This window comes from Suillus subaureus (assembly GCF_016647635.1).
Source record: "Suillus subaureus strain MN1 chromosome Unknown BJ212scaffold_15, whole genome shotgun sequence".
NCBI classification, from domain to species: domain Eukaryota; kingdom Fungi; phylum Basidiomycota; class Agaricomycetes; order Boletales; family Suillaceae; genus Suillus; species Suillus subaureus.
The window spans coordinates 688,740-705,545 of NW_024538571.1; the positions used below are offsets into that span (position 1 = coordinate 688,740).

At 47.6% G+C, this 16,806-nt stretch overlaps 7 protein-coding genes across 7 annotated transcripts; 3 read left to right on the forward strand and 4 right to left on the reverse strand.

Annotated features, from left to right (window-relative positions):
• Positions 1-36: 36 nt before the first annotated feature.
• BJ212DRAFT_1299580 (uncharacterized protein) lies at positions 37-804 on the reverse strand (the record flags this gene model as incomplete). Its single annotated transcript, XM_041332885.1, has 3 exons — positions 37-559; positions 617-678; positions 742-804. 3 exons carry the CDS (start codon positions 802-804, stop codon positions 37-39), a joined length of 648 nt encoding a protein of 215 aa, XP_041193418.1.
• Positions 805-1,061: 257 nt separating this feature from the next.
• BJ212DRAFT_1271374 (uncharacterized protein) lies at positions 1,062-2,731 on the forward strand (the record flags this gene model as incomplete). Its single annotated transcript, XM_041330953.1, has 6 exons — positions 1,062-1,364; positions 1,440-1,646; positions 1,694-1,797; positions 1,866-2,058; positions 2,109-2,513; positions 2,558-2,731. 6 exons carry the CDS (start codon positions 1,062-1,064, stop codon positions 2,729-2,731), a joined length of 1,386 nt encoding a protein of 461 aa, XP_041193419.1.
• Positions 2,732-3,576: 845 nt separating this feature from the next.
• BJ212DRAFT_1480717 (P-loop containing nucleoside triphosphate hydrolase protein) lies at positions 3,577-4,696 on the forward strand (the record flags this gene model as incomplete). The annotated part of the gene is made up of 6 exons (XM_041340134.1): positions 3,577-3,671; positions 3,727-3,808; positions 3,864-3,875; positions 3,926-4,222; positions 4,286-4,388; positions 4,461-4,696. The coding sequence occupies 6 exons, from the start codon at positions 3,577-3,579 to the stop codon at positions 4,694-4,696; spliced, it is 825 nt and encodes a 274-aa protein (XP_041193420.1).
• Positions 4,697-5,285: 589 nt separating this feature from the next.
• Positions 5,286-8,650, reverse strand: BJ212DRAFT_1461402 (kinase-like domain-containing protein). The gene is made up of 7 exons (XM_041338919.1): positions 8,125-8,650; positions 7,723-7,971; positions 6,512-7,662; positions 6,177-6,459; positions 6,023-6,122; positions 5,635-5,969; positions 5,286-5,585 (listed from the first exon to the last, which is right to left on the reverse strand). Exons 1-7 carry the CDS (start codon positions 8,452-8,454, stop codon positions 5,535-5,537), a joined length of 2,499 nt encoding a protein of 832 aa, XP_041193421.1. The 5' UTR covers positions 8,455-8,650; the 3' UTR covers positions 5,286-5,534.
• Positions 8,651-9,420, reverse strand: BJ212DRAFT_1353727 (uncharacterized protein). Its single transcript, XM_041335603.1, has 4 exons — positions 9,338-9,420; positions 9,179-9,281; positions 8,997-9,110; positions 8,651-8,940 (listed from the first exon to the last, which is right to left on the reverse strand). Exons 1-4 carry the CDS (start codon positions 9,381-9,383, stop codon positions 8,922-8,924), a joined length of 282 nt encoding a protein of 93 aa, XP_041193422.1. The 5' UTR covers positions 9,384-9,420; the 3' UTR covers positions 8,651-8,921.
• Positions 9,421-11,578: 2,158 nt separating this feature from the next.
• BJ212DRAFT_1480720 (uncharacterized protein) lies at positions 11,579-12,969 on the reverse strand (the record flags this gene model as incomplete). The annotated part of the gene is made up of 8 exons (XM_041340135.1): positions 11,579-11,708; positions 11,759-11,804; positions 11,859-12,081; positions 12,141-12,203; positions 12,433-12,576; positions 12,633-12,704; positions 12,762-12,851; positions 12,913-12,969. The coding sequence occupies 8 exons, from the start codon at positions 12,967-12,969 to the stop codon at positions 11,579-11,581; spliced, it is 825 nt and encodes a 274-aa protein (XP_041193423.1).
• A 3,134-nt stretch (positions 12,970-16,103) lies between these two features.
• On the forward strand, positions 16,104-16,804 carry BJ212DRAFT_1353749 (uncharacterized protein). The gene has a single exon (XM_041335604.1). It carries the CDS (start codon positions 16,297-16,299, stop codon positions 16,513-16,515), a length of 219 nt encoding a protein of 72 aa, XP_041193424.1. The 5' UTR covers positions 16,104-16,296; the 3' UTR covers positions 16,516-16,804.
• The last annotated feature ends 2 nt before the right edge of the window (positions 16,805-16,806 follow it).

The window sequence follows — 16,806 nt, forward strand, 5'->3', positions numbered from 1 at the left end:
GTGCGTTAATGTAGCGATTACAAATCATAGCATCAACTATGTAGATGCCTCATGGCGCGGCGCAGGCAGAGTGGGATCATCTCCATCAGAAGGACCAGTCCTTAAAGAAGCCACAGATTGATCTTCTACAACAGGAGTGGCTTCAGTGCTTGCCGCAACTGTGTGGTTGCGTGGGTAATTCTCAGCAGATGCTGTATATCCTTGAGTGGGTGGCACTCCACCGAAGTCGTACTTGGGAGGGCGATCATATTTATTGTAGGCAGGAAGTATATCTTTCCCATCCCAATCTGAATCATCAGGGCCTCCAATTCTGCGCCCGGCAGAATCAGTATCCGCAGCATTGACTCTGCGATCATGGTGATGAACTGATGGAGGAGGGGTAGGACGATATATCCGATGAGAGGGTTGATATGAAGAGCTGAATGTATGGTCTTCGGGAGCCTGAGAGTTGTCGTAAGGATTTGATGGCCTGGCAGAGAATAATTCTGTGAGAGGACTTGACCGCCTGGGAGAGAAGAAGTCTGTGAAAGGTCGGTTTCTGCTTCGCAAGACGCATATCCTTGATAAAGGTTAGTAAATATCTTCTAAGCGCCTCATGTGAAATCCCCAGGCGCACCTTGCTGCCACCAAGAAGAGTACTGCAATGACAGCAATGATAAAGTAGACTTTGGGAATGGGCTATTGAAACAAATTCACATGATGGTCAGATCGTGGTGTCAGAATAAGTTGATGATAGCTGACCTTGTTAGTAGTACCTTGATTATCATCGGCTGGTACAACTTCTGAGCGACCCAAGAGCGCCATGGAAGCACTCAAGGGGATGAAAGTCATTTGAAAAGGCTATTAGTCGACTTCACACTCATGTGCGCAGCGTTTTCCTATAAGCATTGCCGCACGCGCCCATGTGAACGACATTTATTTTGGTGTCTGGTTCGGCCAAATAAAAAGTCTAATTTAAAGTGCAAGCTATGCACACGCCACAGAAACCAAAGTTACCACAATGCCACGCACGTGAGTGCTTGTACCGGCAACGGGAAATCCAACTTCGGAATCTAATGAGCATGGACAATAAATTGACTTGGATGAGCTCGTCGTTGCCGCTCACGTCGACCTCAAGGGCCAGCCCAGCCATCGCCATGGCCGGCTCGCGTTTCTTCCCAAAATCTTCTACATCCTCTCAAACTTTTACTACTCAGAAAGGTTCAGGGGATCCAACTCGGGCGTCTGTTGTTCACCTCTTGGCTAGAGCTCATTCCCTTCCATGTTCGGCAGCTTCTCAGGCATTCATGCAGCTCGTGCAGCCTACTGCGAGGTTTCAGCTAGCTCTTGATATGCTATTGCCTCTCCTTACTTCATCTGCTGATGTCAGTTGAGTTCTGTCAACAGTGATCAAGGTTCTTGCTGCTGACCTCTATAACTATTCTGCTGTGATGTGTCAGCTCGCACAACGCATCCTGGTTTCATTCATTCTTTATTCCATGTATGCTCCTTATCCGATTTCTCTCAATCCCTTCAAGTCCGTCTTGTACGCTACATTCGTTAAAGAGAGAGAACTCGCCATAGAAATTTCAACCGAGGGCGGGTTCAGCGAGAGGGAGCAATTGGTTTGGGTTCTCTGGAAGATCCTAAAGGGGGATGGTAATGATGTAAATCCGATATTGTCCTACCTTTTATTTCTCTCACAGTCACCCAGATTGGTCCCTATTCTCCTAGTACCTTGACAAAATCACCCCTGCCTCCGGAGTTGAGGGCTTCATGTCTGTTTTTGGATGAAGAGACTTTCATGGAAAATGACCCGTAAGCAGCAACTTGACTCCTGTCGATCTTTCTATATCCAAATTTGTTAGTGATCACTCTGTTGCCAGATCCACGATCACGGCAGGTGAACCGAAGCAATTTGCCGAGCAAGGTGCTTCCAAGAATTCGTTACCATTACTCCCGCCGGCCACGGAGACCAAGATTACACGAGAAATAGATCGAGAGAATGAACGCATCGCCCAAGCAATGAAACTTGTACTCGCAGCTCGTGATCGAGCACTTACACTCACAGAACAACGGGTAAGCATCATGAATCAGTTTGATATCAGCTCTGACGATCCATCGCGCAGACCCTGACGCCTTTAATACCCCACCTGACCTCCCCCACGATGATAACTTCCGTGGACCTACCGCCCATCGTCTCGTATAATCCTAACCTAGCTTACCAGCTTGTCGCCACTTTACTGATGGCACTTCCTAATAACCTTGCACAAGATATTTCTGTATATTTGGACGCCCTGACATTACTCCCCCCAACGCTCCCATCATTTGACCTCCTTGGCCGTCTCCTTCGTAATACGTCAGCTATTCCAGATTACTCGACTGGTGGCAAAACTACGATAGCAGACATCGTACGTTCCGAAGTCCTGGGACGCTTTATTCATGAGAGTATCAAATGGCTTGACAATGCTGAGAGAGACGAACACGAGGGGCTCGTCAGTGACGACCGATTTGCGAAGGGGTTCAAAATGTTGGTTTCATATTATCTTCGAAGCACATCGCCTTACCTTTTTTTCAGCTCTGTCGTTTCTACTCCTCATTGCTCAAGCTCTCGATCGTGGACGCCGCTTCCGATGCAGACTCGACTGAAATGTCGCATTTCACCCTACGCCACTCTCGCTTCGAAGAGGCAAACGCTCTGTATTGCATCCTTGCATCGAGTAGATTTGACCCTTTCTACACCATGATATAGCAATTTTTGTCTTATCCTACGCATGTTTTCATCTTGTTCCATGGTCGCACGTCATTACTTACCACATGCCTTTACAATTAACTATGTGTCCTGCATTCATATGATCCCAGTTTATGCCATGTCTCATTCAGCTGTTTGCATAGTGTTGTAGCTCAGATGCAGGTATGTATAGGAAGATGAAATTTACCGGTTCAAAGCTAAACCTGATCTAACGATATGCTAAAGTGCGGTATCGATATAACATTCGATCAACACATACCGTGGTCCGTGGTACAGTGTGGTTTATGTAATCACGGTAGATGGCGCATTCTGCATTCTTCCCAAATTGAGTCAAGATATATTCTTTGTTGCTGCATCTGTCTGAAATATTCTGATTCAGGAGCCTTGCTTATTCCTTTGCCCGTTCCACAACCCTATTGCTCTTCTAGCTGATCAAATTGGTATCCCCAAAAGCGCTGTCTTGACACATGGTAGCTGCAATATGGTCGTCGATAAGCTTCTGTACTACACGAACGAGGTATAGCCTACTGCTGTGCTACATATTAACTCCTTTCTTCCCACCCTGGCAGTGAGTACTTACTGAGACGTCCCAGTCACTGAACGTAATACGAATGAAGACGTTACATTCACGACTCAGGGTCAACCTGGTGATACTTGTCACAGGATTCAAGGTTATATCCCATAACAGCTCGACTATCCAAGTTTGCGCGTGCTCAGAATGCGACTAGTACAATTGTGCCGTTATAGGGTATCCCTGGTCCCTGATTCCTTGCGGCTGTTCATTACGACTTCCCAAAACGTCGCGATAGCTGCTCATCCAGGTATTCATTTCCCATCTCTTTGAGATGACTTCCAACAACCAGCAACCCAACTTCCAACTGTCAGATCCGATGGATTCGATGGCCGATATCAAGACGAAAGTTATCCTAGTTGGTATTGGGTAAGTTCCGGTTTGACTGTTTCAAATACTGACTGATTGACGCTGAACTTTGAAGAGGCCCGACATGTTCAGGGAAGACAACACTGACTAAACACATGAAGGACATTCTTCCGAATAGTGTCATCGTTCATCAGGATGTGTGTATCGATCTTGATGTATAATGTGTATATGTTGACCCCTCACGGATACTAGGATTTCTTTCTGGTAGGAAGGACTTTCTGTACCGCTTAGCTCGCTTACCCGGAGACCCGTAGCCGGAAGAGATGCTTTCTACGCACCAAGGTCTCAACACCAAAAACTGGGACGCACCGAGCGCTATAGACTGGCCTCAGATGCGGAAGTTTCTCCGGGACGTAAAGAGCTTCGGTGGCATCCCACTCAACCACACAGGCTACGATACTTGGAATGATGGAAGAAATGTACCCATTGATGAGAATAGGGCAGATGCCTGGAAGGCACGTTTTCAAGATCTTGAGCAGCGCTGTTTGGTCGCTGCTAACACCAAAGTAATCTGGGTGTTAGTTGACGGATTTATGTTATACTGGGACCAGGTCTGCAATGCCCCTCGATAAAATACATCATCGCGGAATTAATTCGGGACTATTCATTTTCAGGATGTTATTCGTCTGCTAGATGTTTGCATTTTCTTGCGCGTGCCAAAGCACATACTGAAGAAGCGGCGTGAAATACAGTTTCAGTTTTTGCCAGAACCTGGAGGTATGCAAGCCTCCGTAAATCAGTCGAGCGTGTCTTACTTATGGTACTTACCACTGGCATGTTCTCATATAGTACCTTGGACTGATCCAGAAGGTTATTGGGATGTTGTCTGCTATCCTGAATACATTGTGACACATAAGGACCTATTCAAGGATGGAAATGTTGAAACTGGCGAACCGAGTGAGAGCCAGGTGAAAGGGTTGCTTGTGATCGAGCCTGAAGCCAAGGCGAGAATGGATATGATAGATATTGTAGAGACTTGCTTGGAGAAGCTTGCTTGTGTGGCAAGCGACCTCACGGGACATTGATTTACTATAGTCCAGTTTTTGACACCTCCGTATATATTGTAATACATATAGCATGTACGTCTACATCGGGCGTTGCCCCCAGCAGACAATAAACAGGATTAAATAAAATTGTAAAACATTTTTCATGTTCACCTCTCGACATCGATCGGGGTACATACGCTGTTTTGTGGCAAGACGACGACCAGACGTGGACGTTTTGGTAATGTCAATCGTACCATTGCAGTTGGTACTCAATAAAACATGAGTGAGGGCAGCATGTGGCCACAGGAATCTGAGTGGGTGTGGTAGATACAACCGACTTATGAAGCTGGGGAAATCCAAAACCTCAGTTACCTCACGGTCTTGCATCTCACAGGAGAGGAGTGAGAGTCAATGGTGCACCAGCCTTCGTCAAAAACTCATGCTATGAAGAAACGTCAGTGATGATTGCACGGTCGGGAGGGACAAACACTACATACCCCAGGTTTCTTCAGAATCAACGTCCTCCAACCGATTCCAACGTAGACCCTTAGACATACAAGTGAAAATACCTCTGGTTGTAGCATCAACAGACGGTGAATGTCTGCATGGCGAAAGTACCACAAGACGCACAACGCCAGTAGCCAGTGAGTTAACAGATTTTACAACAGGCTTCCATTGCAATTTCGTACGTATCAAAACATTATAAACAGCGAATACCGAGACGAGTGTAGCATCGGATTATACATAGATCGTGGACGTGGAACAAACAAAAAAGAAGGTGGTGCGGAGACAAACCGACGAATGGAGCTGAGTAAGTCCAAAAATGTTGACGAGACTGGTAGCACGAAACATCATGACGATGGTTTGGTCCTGAATCTCAGGAGAGGGCAAGACCGGATGGCGCACAAGCCTTCTTCAAGAACTCGTGCTGCACAGAAAAATTAGGAATGGGACGTAGGAGGGACAACCTTACGTACCTGTAGGAGCTCGCTCGAATTGGCACGACTTTTGACATCAACACATAGGCATACGCTCAGGAAGCTCTTCAGCTCCTTGCTAAGCGCTTCGGGCTTCTTGAGCGTCGGCGTCCCGTTCGTCGCAATTAGGTACAGTGCCTTTAATGGCTCCTCGTCAAGATAAGGAGGCTCGTTCTCGATCATCTCGATTGCCATGATGCCGAGTGACCAGATGTCGACTTTGGCACCGTATTCCTTCTGCTTCACGACCTCCGGCGCCATCCAGTATGGAGTGCCGACCATTGTCGCACGCTTGGACTTCTGATCAGTGAGTTTAGCGCAGAAACCGAAGTCGGCTGTGCAACGCATCAGAGACCAGTGCAGGATTGCAAAAAAAGAAGATGCGTACTAATTTTAACGCGACCCTGCGCATCGAGGAGGACATTATCGGATTTGATATCACGGTGAATGATGGATTGGCTGTGTAAATGACACAGACCCTTGCATGTCTAGCGGTGCGTGAGTATCACCCGCAAATCATGACAAATGAAAAAGGTACGCACTTCCAAACTTATGCTCGAAATCTGATCTTCTTCCAGTGTATTGTTCTCTATGATATCCGTGAGGGCACCGCCCTCCATATATTCCATGACGACCCAGAGCTCATTGTTCTTTACGAGGTACGACTCGAGGAAGTTGACTATGTTGGGGTGCTGGGATTCCTTCATGACGAGGATCTCGTTCACGATCAGTTCCTTGCGTGGCTGGTGTGAGAGGTCCATTTCTTTGATAGCAACCTTCTTGCTTGTGGCAAGCGTTTTCGCGACATATACATGTCCAGAAGCGCTGCGGATAACTCATCAATATTCACCAGCAGCTAATGCAATAAAAGCCTCACCCCTGTCCAACTTTCTTAATCTTACTGTACAAGGTCTTCGGATCATCGTCAGACACAACACTCCGGAGCTTCTCCATGATCTGCGCTTCGGTCATCGCACTGATCCGCTTCTCCTTATCTTTTTCCTTTTCCTTGGGTTTCTTCTGCAGTGCCTCTGCAGCAGCTGCAATACCTGGGTCTTCACCATCAGGTACAGTCACAGTAACATCAGGTGCCGGTGGCTCCTTCTTCTTCGTCTGCAGCGGCTTTACAGGTGAAGAACCAACAATAGCTCCAGCGGCGCCCGCCACAGGCTCCGTCACAGTTTCAGAAGTAGCCGGGGCAGATTTAGAAGGTGTCAAGGGAGGCCGCTCGACGGCAGCCGCAGCCTGCTCCTTCACGTGGCGCTCACGTTCACGCTCTTCGCGCCGCTGACGTTCCCTTTCCCGTAGCTCCCTGTCCTTCCGCTCCCGTTCTTGCTGTCCGATAGCATCCATACTCTCCTTTCGCTTCGGGCCCTGGTCCAGAGAAGGTTTCCCAGCCACTTGCACTCGCGCACGAAGGTCTGCGGTTGAGGGTGTATGGTCTGGTAAAGGGGGTTTGGGAGCAGCAGGTGCAGGTCGTGTGGCTGCCAACAACGGTCGCGGAGGGGCAGGTCGGGAAGGCTGCAAGGATGTTGATGCTGGTAACATATGAGGGATTGGGGGTCGTGGAGGTGCGGAGGGCGAAGCGGTGGAAATGGTGTTGGCGTGCTGGGCGTGTGAGCCATTGACGAGCTCAGCAACGCGCGCAGCGGCGAGGGCAGTTGTAGAGAGCCCGTTTGTCCCCGTCTCTGCTGGAGCGGAGTCCTGTCGCTTGCGGGCTGTGTCGAGAGGAGATGTGATCTTAGGGAGATTAGATCCACCAAGACCTGTGCCGCCGAACCGAGCAGGCGCATCTACACCGTATGGCGAAAGAGTGCTGCTTGTCATAGTAGAGCCGACGAGGGTGGAAGCTGCAGATGTCCCAGAGACGGACCGTGATATTGAGTTCATGCCCATCTCTTCCAACTCACGCTTCTGGTGATCAGTATAAAATTCGAGGACGTCGAGGACGGCTTGGGGGTCTTTAGCGTAATCTTCACGAGTAATTGCAGATTTTGTAAGAAGCTTGCTCCATTGTTCGGGCATGCCCTGGAACATAGACGTGAGCGAGACAAAGATTATGGCACTTTGAATTTAGTATGCACGCACAGTGAAAGCACCTGATATGGGGTCAAATCCAACGTGGACCTTGTGCACAAAGTTGGTCGGGTTGCTAAAGCCCATCAATGGACTGCGAGAGTATACATCATCTTGCCATCCATAAAGTTCTTCGTCGTTTTTGAGGGCGAGATGATATCGTTTGTCCTTGGTTTCAAGGAGTAGGCAATAAGGCTTGAGATCGACACGTTCAATATTCGTGATATCCTTGAGAGGGATAACGCTCTGCTGTGGTGACGTCTATGTAATGATCTATCAGTATGCATGGCCTACCCAGTACGAAAGCGAGGATATGAAGAAGACCAATGAAGATAGCATGCATCTGGTAGGATGCTATGGCAGTGCTTCGTTCCTCGAAGTACGAGGTAATCAACCAATCTACCGTGGACTCACCTCGGTCTTGTGTATGGAGAGCGTTTGTTCCTTCAATACAAGCCATTTTCGGAGAAAGATGAAACTTGCAAACCCCTCTTCCTTCAAGCTAACCATCCCAGTTCTTACGACATGCGTGTTGAACACTGCCTGAGAGTTGCGATTGGGCGATCCGCCTATCCCAGTGTAATCAGTTGAGTATGACGATCCAGAAGAAAAGGATGTGTTGTAGCCTGAGGTTTGGAGAGCATTATGGGAAAATATCGGACCCTCCGTTCCTCTTCGGACGGGTGCTTGGGGTGCAGGTCGAGAAGGCGTCAGATTTGTTGCCGTTACTTGATTAAAGGCCATGGAGGGTGCAAAGAGATGAAACGAGACAAGGAATGAATTGGGGGTTTCTCGCTAGCCGGGACGGCGAGATTGAGAACTTCGTAGTCGTTCGTGATGATGGCGGGATGCACGACGTTGGGCAAGAGCTTCTTCTGATTGAACGGAGGCTTTCAAGTTCAACTACCCCCAAAAATGGCGAAACTTGGACAACAACAACTGTCCAGTGTCCGGATCTGTCCGCCAAGGTGGACATCACCACGGTAACACCTGGTAGCACTGATCTTTCAAATGGTACTACTATGGCCCTTAATTTTGGTTCTAACGTTCACATCGGCAGGATAAATGACATCTACAATCCTGCTCTAAGGCTCCTTTCTGTCCTTGAGGCAGTTCGAAATCTATATCGCTTATAATCGACATTCGAAAATGATCCGTGTAAGTCTTCTGCAGGGAGCAGAAGGTGTTCCGATAACAGGAGATAGACACAGCTACTTGTTCTTTGTCATCCTGTATAACGTCAGTAAATGAAAATTGTCTAGACCTGATAGACGTCTGAAACTCACTTGTAAGTAAAGCGTTTTTTGGTGTGCGCGAATTCACCGAGCTTATGACCGACCATATCCTGCGTTATCATCACAGGAACATAGTCTTTACCATTGTGCACCATGAAGCGGATACTGGCAAATCTCAATTAGAATACTATATAAACTAGAACAGACGAGGCTTGAATCAACAAAAGTCTCACCCGACAAAATTTGGGAGGATAGTGCACGCACGAGCCTGCGTTCTTATAGCAACATTGTTGATGAGTGCATCCTTCAGATTTGGAAAGGCTACAAAATATGGGCCTGGATAAGGTCACGCATGAATGTGAGATCGACCGCGCAGTGGATACAAGACAAACCTTTCCAAGCAGACCGCCCAGACCGTAGAATGAGCGAAGGCTGCATGACCAGCGGAACAGAAGAATTCAAAGTCAAAACTAAGTCTGCTTATATAACGCATTTGCAATGATGAACTTTATACATATGGGCGCTAATAATTAAAGTCTTTCCCTAAGTACTACTATGTTCAAGCTCAACTTGTTCGGCCTTGGAAAGCTCAAATCTGCTGCATTTGATTCTCTCACGATGAGCCAGAATTTCTCGGGATGCAATCGGTCCTTTGAGTCATTTAAAATAGCCTAATGATCTGCTCTGAACTCAGTGATAGCTGCAGATGACAATGGAGTTGCAAGAACAGCGCATTCCAATTACAGTAACCGTCAACCCGCTGTACAAACCAGCGACAAGTTAATGACCGTGCATCAGTGAAAAATGCGACTGCCCGTGCTTGGCTGATCAGTGTTGGCGCACTGTTCTCTTCAGCTTAGCCCCTAATACTTGCCTTATATACCTGGCAGAAGTTCACCCTCCCCTTTCCATTTACCTCTCTAACATGATGTCCCAACCATGTGGTGATAGCAAGTCCGTCGCTAGCGCACCTCCCTCATACACCACGGCTTCCACGTCTGCATTAGTAGATTCTCTCCAACATAGACGATTTCCCTTTCTACAAAGTTGGCAGACGCGAAATACTGTTCTAGCTTGCATCCGTGATATCGTTTCTGCCCCCGATTTCAGCTCTTCCTCTGTAATCCCAATCGTCAACGCTTGCGCTGCTCTTTGCTGTTGAATTCTCCAACCTCTTGCAGACGCCCAATATCGAGGGTCACACGGCGCTCTATTGGGCAATAGTCAATGAGCGACCTGAAGCCTTTTCGGTGTTATCTGGATTCATTCCAAAATTTCCGGCTGCCTGCTCCTCCGACCTGCGTCTCACATGCATGGTGACTGACGACTAGGCATTATTTTTGCGACTGAATTTGGGGAATCTTAATCGTAGGTGTTAATTCCCACTCGAAAGATCATCGACTAATTTTGTGCACCAACCAGCCAAGGATGAGCCTTTCAGGCGCTCTTTAGGTTATTCGCCCGACGAGGTTCAGGTGGACTCAGGGGACGGAGTGGGCACGAATAAGTTTGTTGCTCGTTTCCGCATCAGGAAGTTACAGAGATGCCTGCTTATCACAGAGGATGTGGGTGTAGAATTTGTTGCGGGAGGTATGTGCTTTATATCTCTCGATTTTTTCCTCGCGCTGAAGATGACGCTAATACATGCAGGACGTATATGGTTGTTTCGAATTTCTATGAAACGCGATGGGAGGTGGTACATTGGTTTAAGTCTTGTTGAGCCCAGCCTTCCAGCGCGTCCAGCAGGCAGAATCCGGATCGAGGCCCATAGAGGGAAACCTGGCTTTGTAGCGTCACCTTCAAGGCTAAATCTAACGTATTCCATGGACACTGCTATGCTTGTACCTGCTGGGTAGGTTTAAATTTGTTTCGACATTCACAGCCGTGACGGACTGATGGTGTACGATTAATGTGACTATTATCTGCTCTCAAGGATGATCAAAAGATACAACTTGAAGGGCGATGACGAAGGTACTTATACCGGCAGTGACTGGCCGGTGACCGACTGGTTGATGGGCGAGTGGGTTTTTCCAAGCCAACATAATTTGTGATAAAGAGTCAAACTGACTGGTGGTTGTAGAAAAACCAAATATGTAGACTGCGATGGCACCCTGCGTGTAAAGATAGATATGACATTAAATTACCCATGGCAGGATAGCGGTTTAACACACTTACGGTTTACCGAAGAAATTGGCAGTGACGACTTTTGCTGGTCAGTTATATATCGTGTACGATTAAAACTACCATTGCTTTTGACTATGTCTCGAGACATTGCCTAGTGCTCACGCTGTGGGGCTCACTTCGCAAGGAACACTATTTCAACAGCATTAGGGGCACACGAAGTCGTGGTTCATGCCAGTTTCGTGATACCATAGAACTTACTGATTCCGAAAACGCAGGGTGTGGTATGAAACGGAACGTAGTGCCCTTGCCGCATGCAAGGGGCAATAAGCTAACGATGGAGGGGTCCTCCGTTTCTGTCGTGACATGAGTATTTCATATGCACAATGATAAGTAAATGTTACAACTGGAATCTCATGGGCCACCAACAGGACACATACGGAGTACAAAGCAACAAGCACACACTTTAAACAGGCACAACATTTTCACCGTGTTCTTGAGAACTTGGACCATCACTCGCACAGTCGGGTGGATGCATTCCATGAATGCACTAAAAACCGAGCTACCTTCCTTCGTAGAGGGAGGGGCGCCTCCCACGCCTCGAGAGCCACCTTTACGTGCTGAGGAGTTGGATCTTGTTCCCTGTGCTGTACTGGTTAGTTGTCCCGAACAGTGTATATCAACCAACTTACCCAGACGAGTGTCGTGCGCAAGTCATGAAATCTTCGATATCCGCTCCTACTAGCACCATCAGCACTGCGTCACGTCATCCGGCGCCAGACATGGCATTACCATTGAGTTTGTACCAAGAGATCTCCTCAATCTCCTCAAGGAAGGTCCGCGTCTTCGTGTCCCTCACGGTAAGGCCGGATGCGTGCTCGCCGCTAGAGAAAGTTGTAGCCAGGTCATCTCGGCCAAAGAGTTCTAGCCAACGTTGGCAACGGGCTGCTCGATCGAGAGTGTGGAATTTGATAGCAACAATAGGGAAAGTTGGCGATGCAGTCGGGTCAGATTGCTGAAGTACGCACTAGAAAAAAACGGCCTGAGTAGTCTGTGCCGCTTGTCTGTCAGCACCGACGGCCAGAGACAGATGCATCCGGGCGACTCGAATTCTTGAATCATAGTGTTGATGCGTTCCTGACGAAGAATTAGCTATGCTAGTACAGCATTGATGGTACAACAATCAAGAACACACTCGAATCTTTGGAGATTTAGACTTCATCAAATGCTGTACCACGTGTCTTTAGAAGGGATGTAATGGACGCTTTGAGAGACAATATCCCCGCGGTCTATGATCACTACCGCATTCCACTTGATCGCAAGCTAAACTACCACCACGTCGTGTCAGAAATGTATCATAGCTTACGAATGGTACATACCGATCCCACGGTTGCACGTTTACATTGAACGGGATGACCCGAATATCAAACATCGGGTGCTTGAGCATAGTGCAGACCGCGTGAGCAAATGTTCTCTTGCCCGTTCCTGGCTCCCCTTCGAAAAGGATATTCTATAAAATGGTAAGGGTCAACCAGAGAGTTGCAGGAGCGTCATTTCAAAACACACCATGCCTTGCCGAACTTTCTGTGGACTTCCAGGAGAACATTCAATGGTATCCAGTAAGGATTGTATGAGATCCTGCAACAAACACGTTGGCTTGCGAGAGAACGATACCAGAGTTACTCTCGCACGTACCTTGGTCTGTTGATCCTTGACCAGTTTTCTCCACCCGTCCTGATTATACGAGGATGCATCGGAATCTAAACCCCCGAATGTAACCCATTCCTGGATACCAAAGTTGGCTTAAAGATCAGTAACAACGTGCGATGCTTGCGCGTTTTTTGACATCATATTCTGCAACCCATGACAGCCGGTCTATCGCCAATACCTCCATATTTTCCATATTTTCCAGAGGCAACTTCTCAAGGTAAGGCGTAAGAGGGGGAAGAACATGTCTGATTGAGGTAAATTAGGAAGGTTTGATTGAGATAGATGGGAAAGGTTTAATGTCGGTATCACGGAATCTATGAGAAGCTGACGTGTAGAACTAGGGCAATATGGAATGTAGAACTGTGGACTGGACAGGATCCATGCAGGAATGAGCACAGCAAGAATGGGTTTCAGCACAAGGCAAGGAACAGTAGGCAATATATTGCGGAACATCAGAAATGACCGATGAACAATGAAGATGGGATGCGGAAGTATACGGTTGTTCCAAGGGAGTCGGACTCCAATGGCAAACATCGACCATCCTTGATTAATCCTCATACAACGTACTAGTTAGTATGCAAGCAATGACGGTGAGATCCTCTGGGTACGAAACGCTTGAGACAGCAAGATGCTATCGATATTAGGCTTCAGCTATGCGATGCGACTGCTGTAGCAGAAGTAGAAGACAACAATCATGCATCACCGCTCGCTCCTGACTTGGTCAGGCCATGCTCATCGACATTGTACTAGCCGAGTTCGGGCCCTTCTGCGTTAAAATGGAGCGTCATCGACAGGCCCTCCATTAGAACAACACATGAGACAGATGCACAGGATAGACCTATAACCAAGGTCAACATTCAATAAGATCATAAACTAGCGGGGGGTGACACCAGTGTGCCTCGGACGTTTGTCCATATAACTTCAAGATCGACCGAGAAGTCATGCGACAAACCGTTAATAACTCCTTGTTCAGTTTCATCGAATTCGCCGCGACAAGCTGTGACCAGTCAAAGTTCTTCGATTGATAGGCCAAAACCAATGGCATAATAAGACAGCCACTTTATCGAGCGTAAGTCCTTGTGCACTACATTCCCCTCAGGACTGCATCAAGTACCACTTGAAACAAAGTAACAATAGTCCTGAGTCCTGACCATGTAACTGCCAGCTTGGATGATTATAACTCCGATGCGACGGAGTAGTGAGAATTCCTTTGTCATCAGGCACATCCCCACCTGCAAAACCAACCTTGCAGAAATCGAACAAGCACTTTAGCACATTCTCGCTCTTGGCGCCCACGATGATCTTATCACTGGCCGGCAATTCGCCTTACGACAAATTAAAGTGTACACTTGCCTGGTCTCCCCTACAGGTCTGCAGTTCTGAGCTCAGCCTTCCAGCGCGTCCAGTAGGCCCATAGAGGGAAGCATGACCGCGCAGCCTCATTTCAAGGGCTGCAATTTTGCGCTGGGGGCAAAAGCTCATACATAATTGTATCTAACGGGGTTTAAATCTGTTTCGACTCATTCACAGTCGTGATGTACTGGTGGTTGTACGATTCCTATGGGACCACTATTTCCTGATGCACCGAAGATCTAAGGGTTATGTCAAGAAACCAACATCCGACATCACTGAGCAATGACCGACTGGATGGACCAGTAAGTTCTCCTCTTTTCGTTTCTCAGCTCCATCTGCATCGCGGATTTGGAGTGTCCGTTTTACCAATCCGACAAACATTGCGACTCTTGCCCTATAAAGACTTGAACTGACTGTGTTGTTGTAGCAACACCAAATATGTGGATTACGATGGCACATCACATGCGAAGCTGGAGATGACATTAAGGCTAGTGTTGGTAGGCTAGCAGTGTCACGTTGAATAACATCGAGAGTGACAGTAGGATGGCGACTTTTGCTCCCCGACTCAGTCATATCCCAAGGAACACTGGTACTACAGTGTGTGTCGCTTGATGGGAATAAACGACCTGAACGCAGCGCTGGAGGATTACTTTGCGAGCAAGGTTTCGGAGGTGGAAGATAGAAAACGAACGAGATTGGTGTGCTTTCTGGATCTCTCATTACTTCTATTGCTTATCCTGGCGTGTGTCGCTACTAGCATGCAACTTGTGATCTGGTGTCGGCTTTTGCATCATAGTGGAACCCTTTACCTCTCGCATGCATTCTCCTGCCCCATGCTTGGGGTCGCTGATCCCGGATCTAGGACATGACGGTGTCGCGCTCTCTCGAGCTCGTCTGCATTTTTGTGAAATGGAAAGAGTCTTTAGAGAAGTCGCGACCTATTAGCGATGAGTTTTACTCGCCTTTTACTCGCCTTCATGTGCGATGTTTGTCGGGTCACCAACTGAAGACGAATTTACTAGTCCTGAGGTGATTCTTAACTCGTGTACAGGTAAACTGGTCACATGGCCCGTTATAACTGATGTAGTTTGCCGATTGGCCACTGGCGATCAAAAGATGGTGCATTGTGCTCCTATCTTATTGTATGTGATGTCACCTATCGTGCTAATTCCCGCTATTGTTTCCAGAGTCCAGAAAGTATAGACCACCGACTCGTGGCAACATTTCTTCGGGATGACGACACCGACTACATATATGCATGTGAGGACTGCCTTTCTTGCGTACAGCCTTTTTTCCTACATTAACTTCAAATCCAGGACATAAGAGGGAGCTCGAGTCACCAAATAACCATAGATATCTCATGCATTTCCGGTGATTGCACCTTGCACCCGCCGACTTAGCCACGAAACAATTACAGCGTCGGGCATTCTACTAGAGTCCTGACAACCAGAGACAAAAGAATCAGCGCATGACACAGTTGCTTCATTAATTGCCTGTTCCTTACAGCTTCATTCCTCTCAGGACCAACCCCGATTTGTACCAGTCATCTAATTGTCAACCAGTTTGCCACCGAGCTTCGCCGACTGCTCGTCGATTCCAAGGGAACCCGGAGCTCTAAACAATAAGAATGCAAAGTACCCCAATGCCATAAATGATGAACGAATTTAATTGGCTGACAACTGCAGTTTACGTAATCGGGTGGTCCTTTTTGTCTCGTTCCCCGGATTAATCTGGTGCAAAGTTGCAAACCAGCGAGGCGCGTTGATATGACTTTCTCTGCTCACGGCACTGGCCTATCGCGTTTCATGGACAATAGCGCGTTCCTTCCGCCGGCTTCATATCCGCGGGTGAATCCATATTCGGCGAGGAACATTGCATGCCACGCTAATTGTCAGTATCCCCTTCGAAATTGCCGGTGACCATGCCTGGTGGAAACGGATAAATACACGAGAGCTGAAGGGAGAATTCCCCACCAATACTTGCGAGACCCACTTAACGATATCAGAGCTTCCTGAGCTCTCCAAATATCTTCAACTTCGAGTTATTCCTCCACTCTTCCTGCAGTAAGCCATGGACTCGTTCTTCACGCTCGCTACCTTCTCCTCTGCGCCCGTCTCTTCTGAAGAGACGCAAGCACAAGTACCGGTTGACCAAGAGCACTACAGCAATGCCAACTGCTACTGCATCATCGCATAATCAGTATCACGCAGGTATGTTTATTTTCTCCCTCCTTTGCTGCCCACGACTGAGTCTGTCGTTAGAGTATCTATTAGATCACTATAGCTCATCTCTCGCAACCGTGTCATTATCACTGTATATCATCATTCACCTTCCTGCGCTGGTCATCCATTCGTTCGCGAAATTCACCTCGTTCTGTCACAGTTGACGGTCATTATGTATTGTGTTATTTATGGTTTTGGTGGACAGTAGTACTTACATCCGGTATGCCAAGGCTGCTGGGGATCACAAGGAATTTCGTGCATTCACATACCATTGACTCAGTTACAAGTTACACTTTCCTTAACTTTCCGTTGTACGTACTTGAGCACTCAGGCCGTGACTCCCTCCGAATATCAAATATGTGCAGTTATAACTTAGTTGGACTGTAAGCATGCGGGCAGTGAATCAACAACTATCCTGACCACAATGTATTTCTCGACCTCGTTGATACCATCTA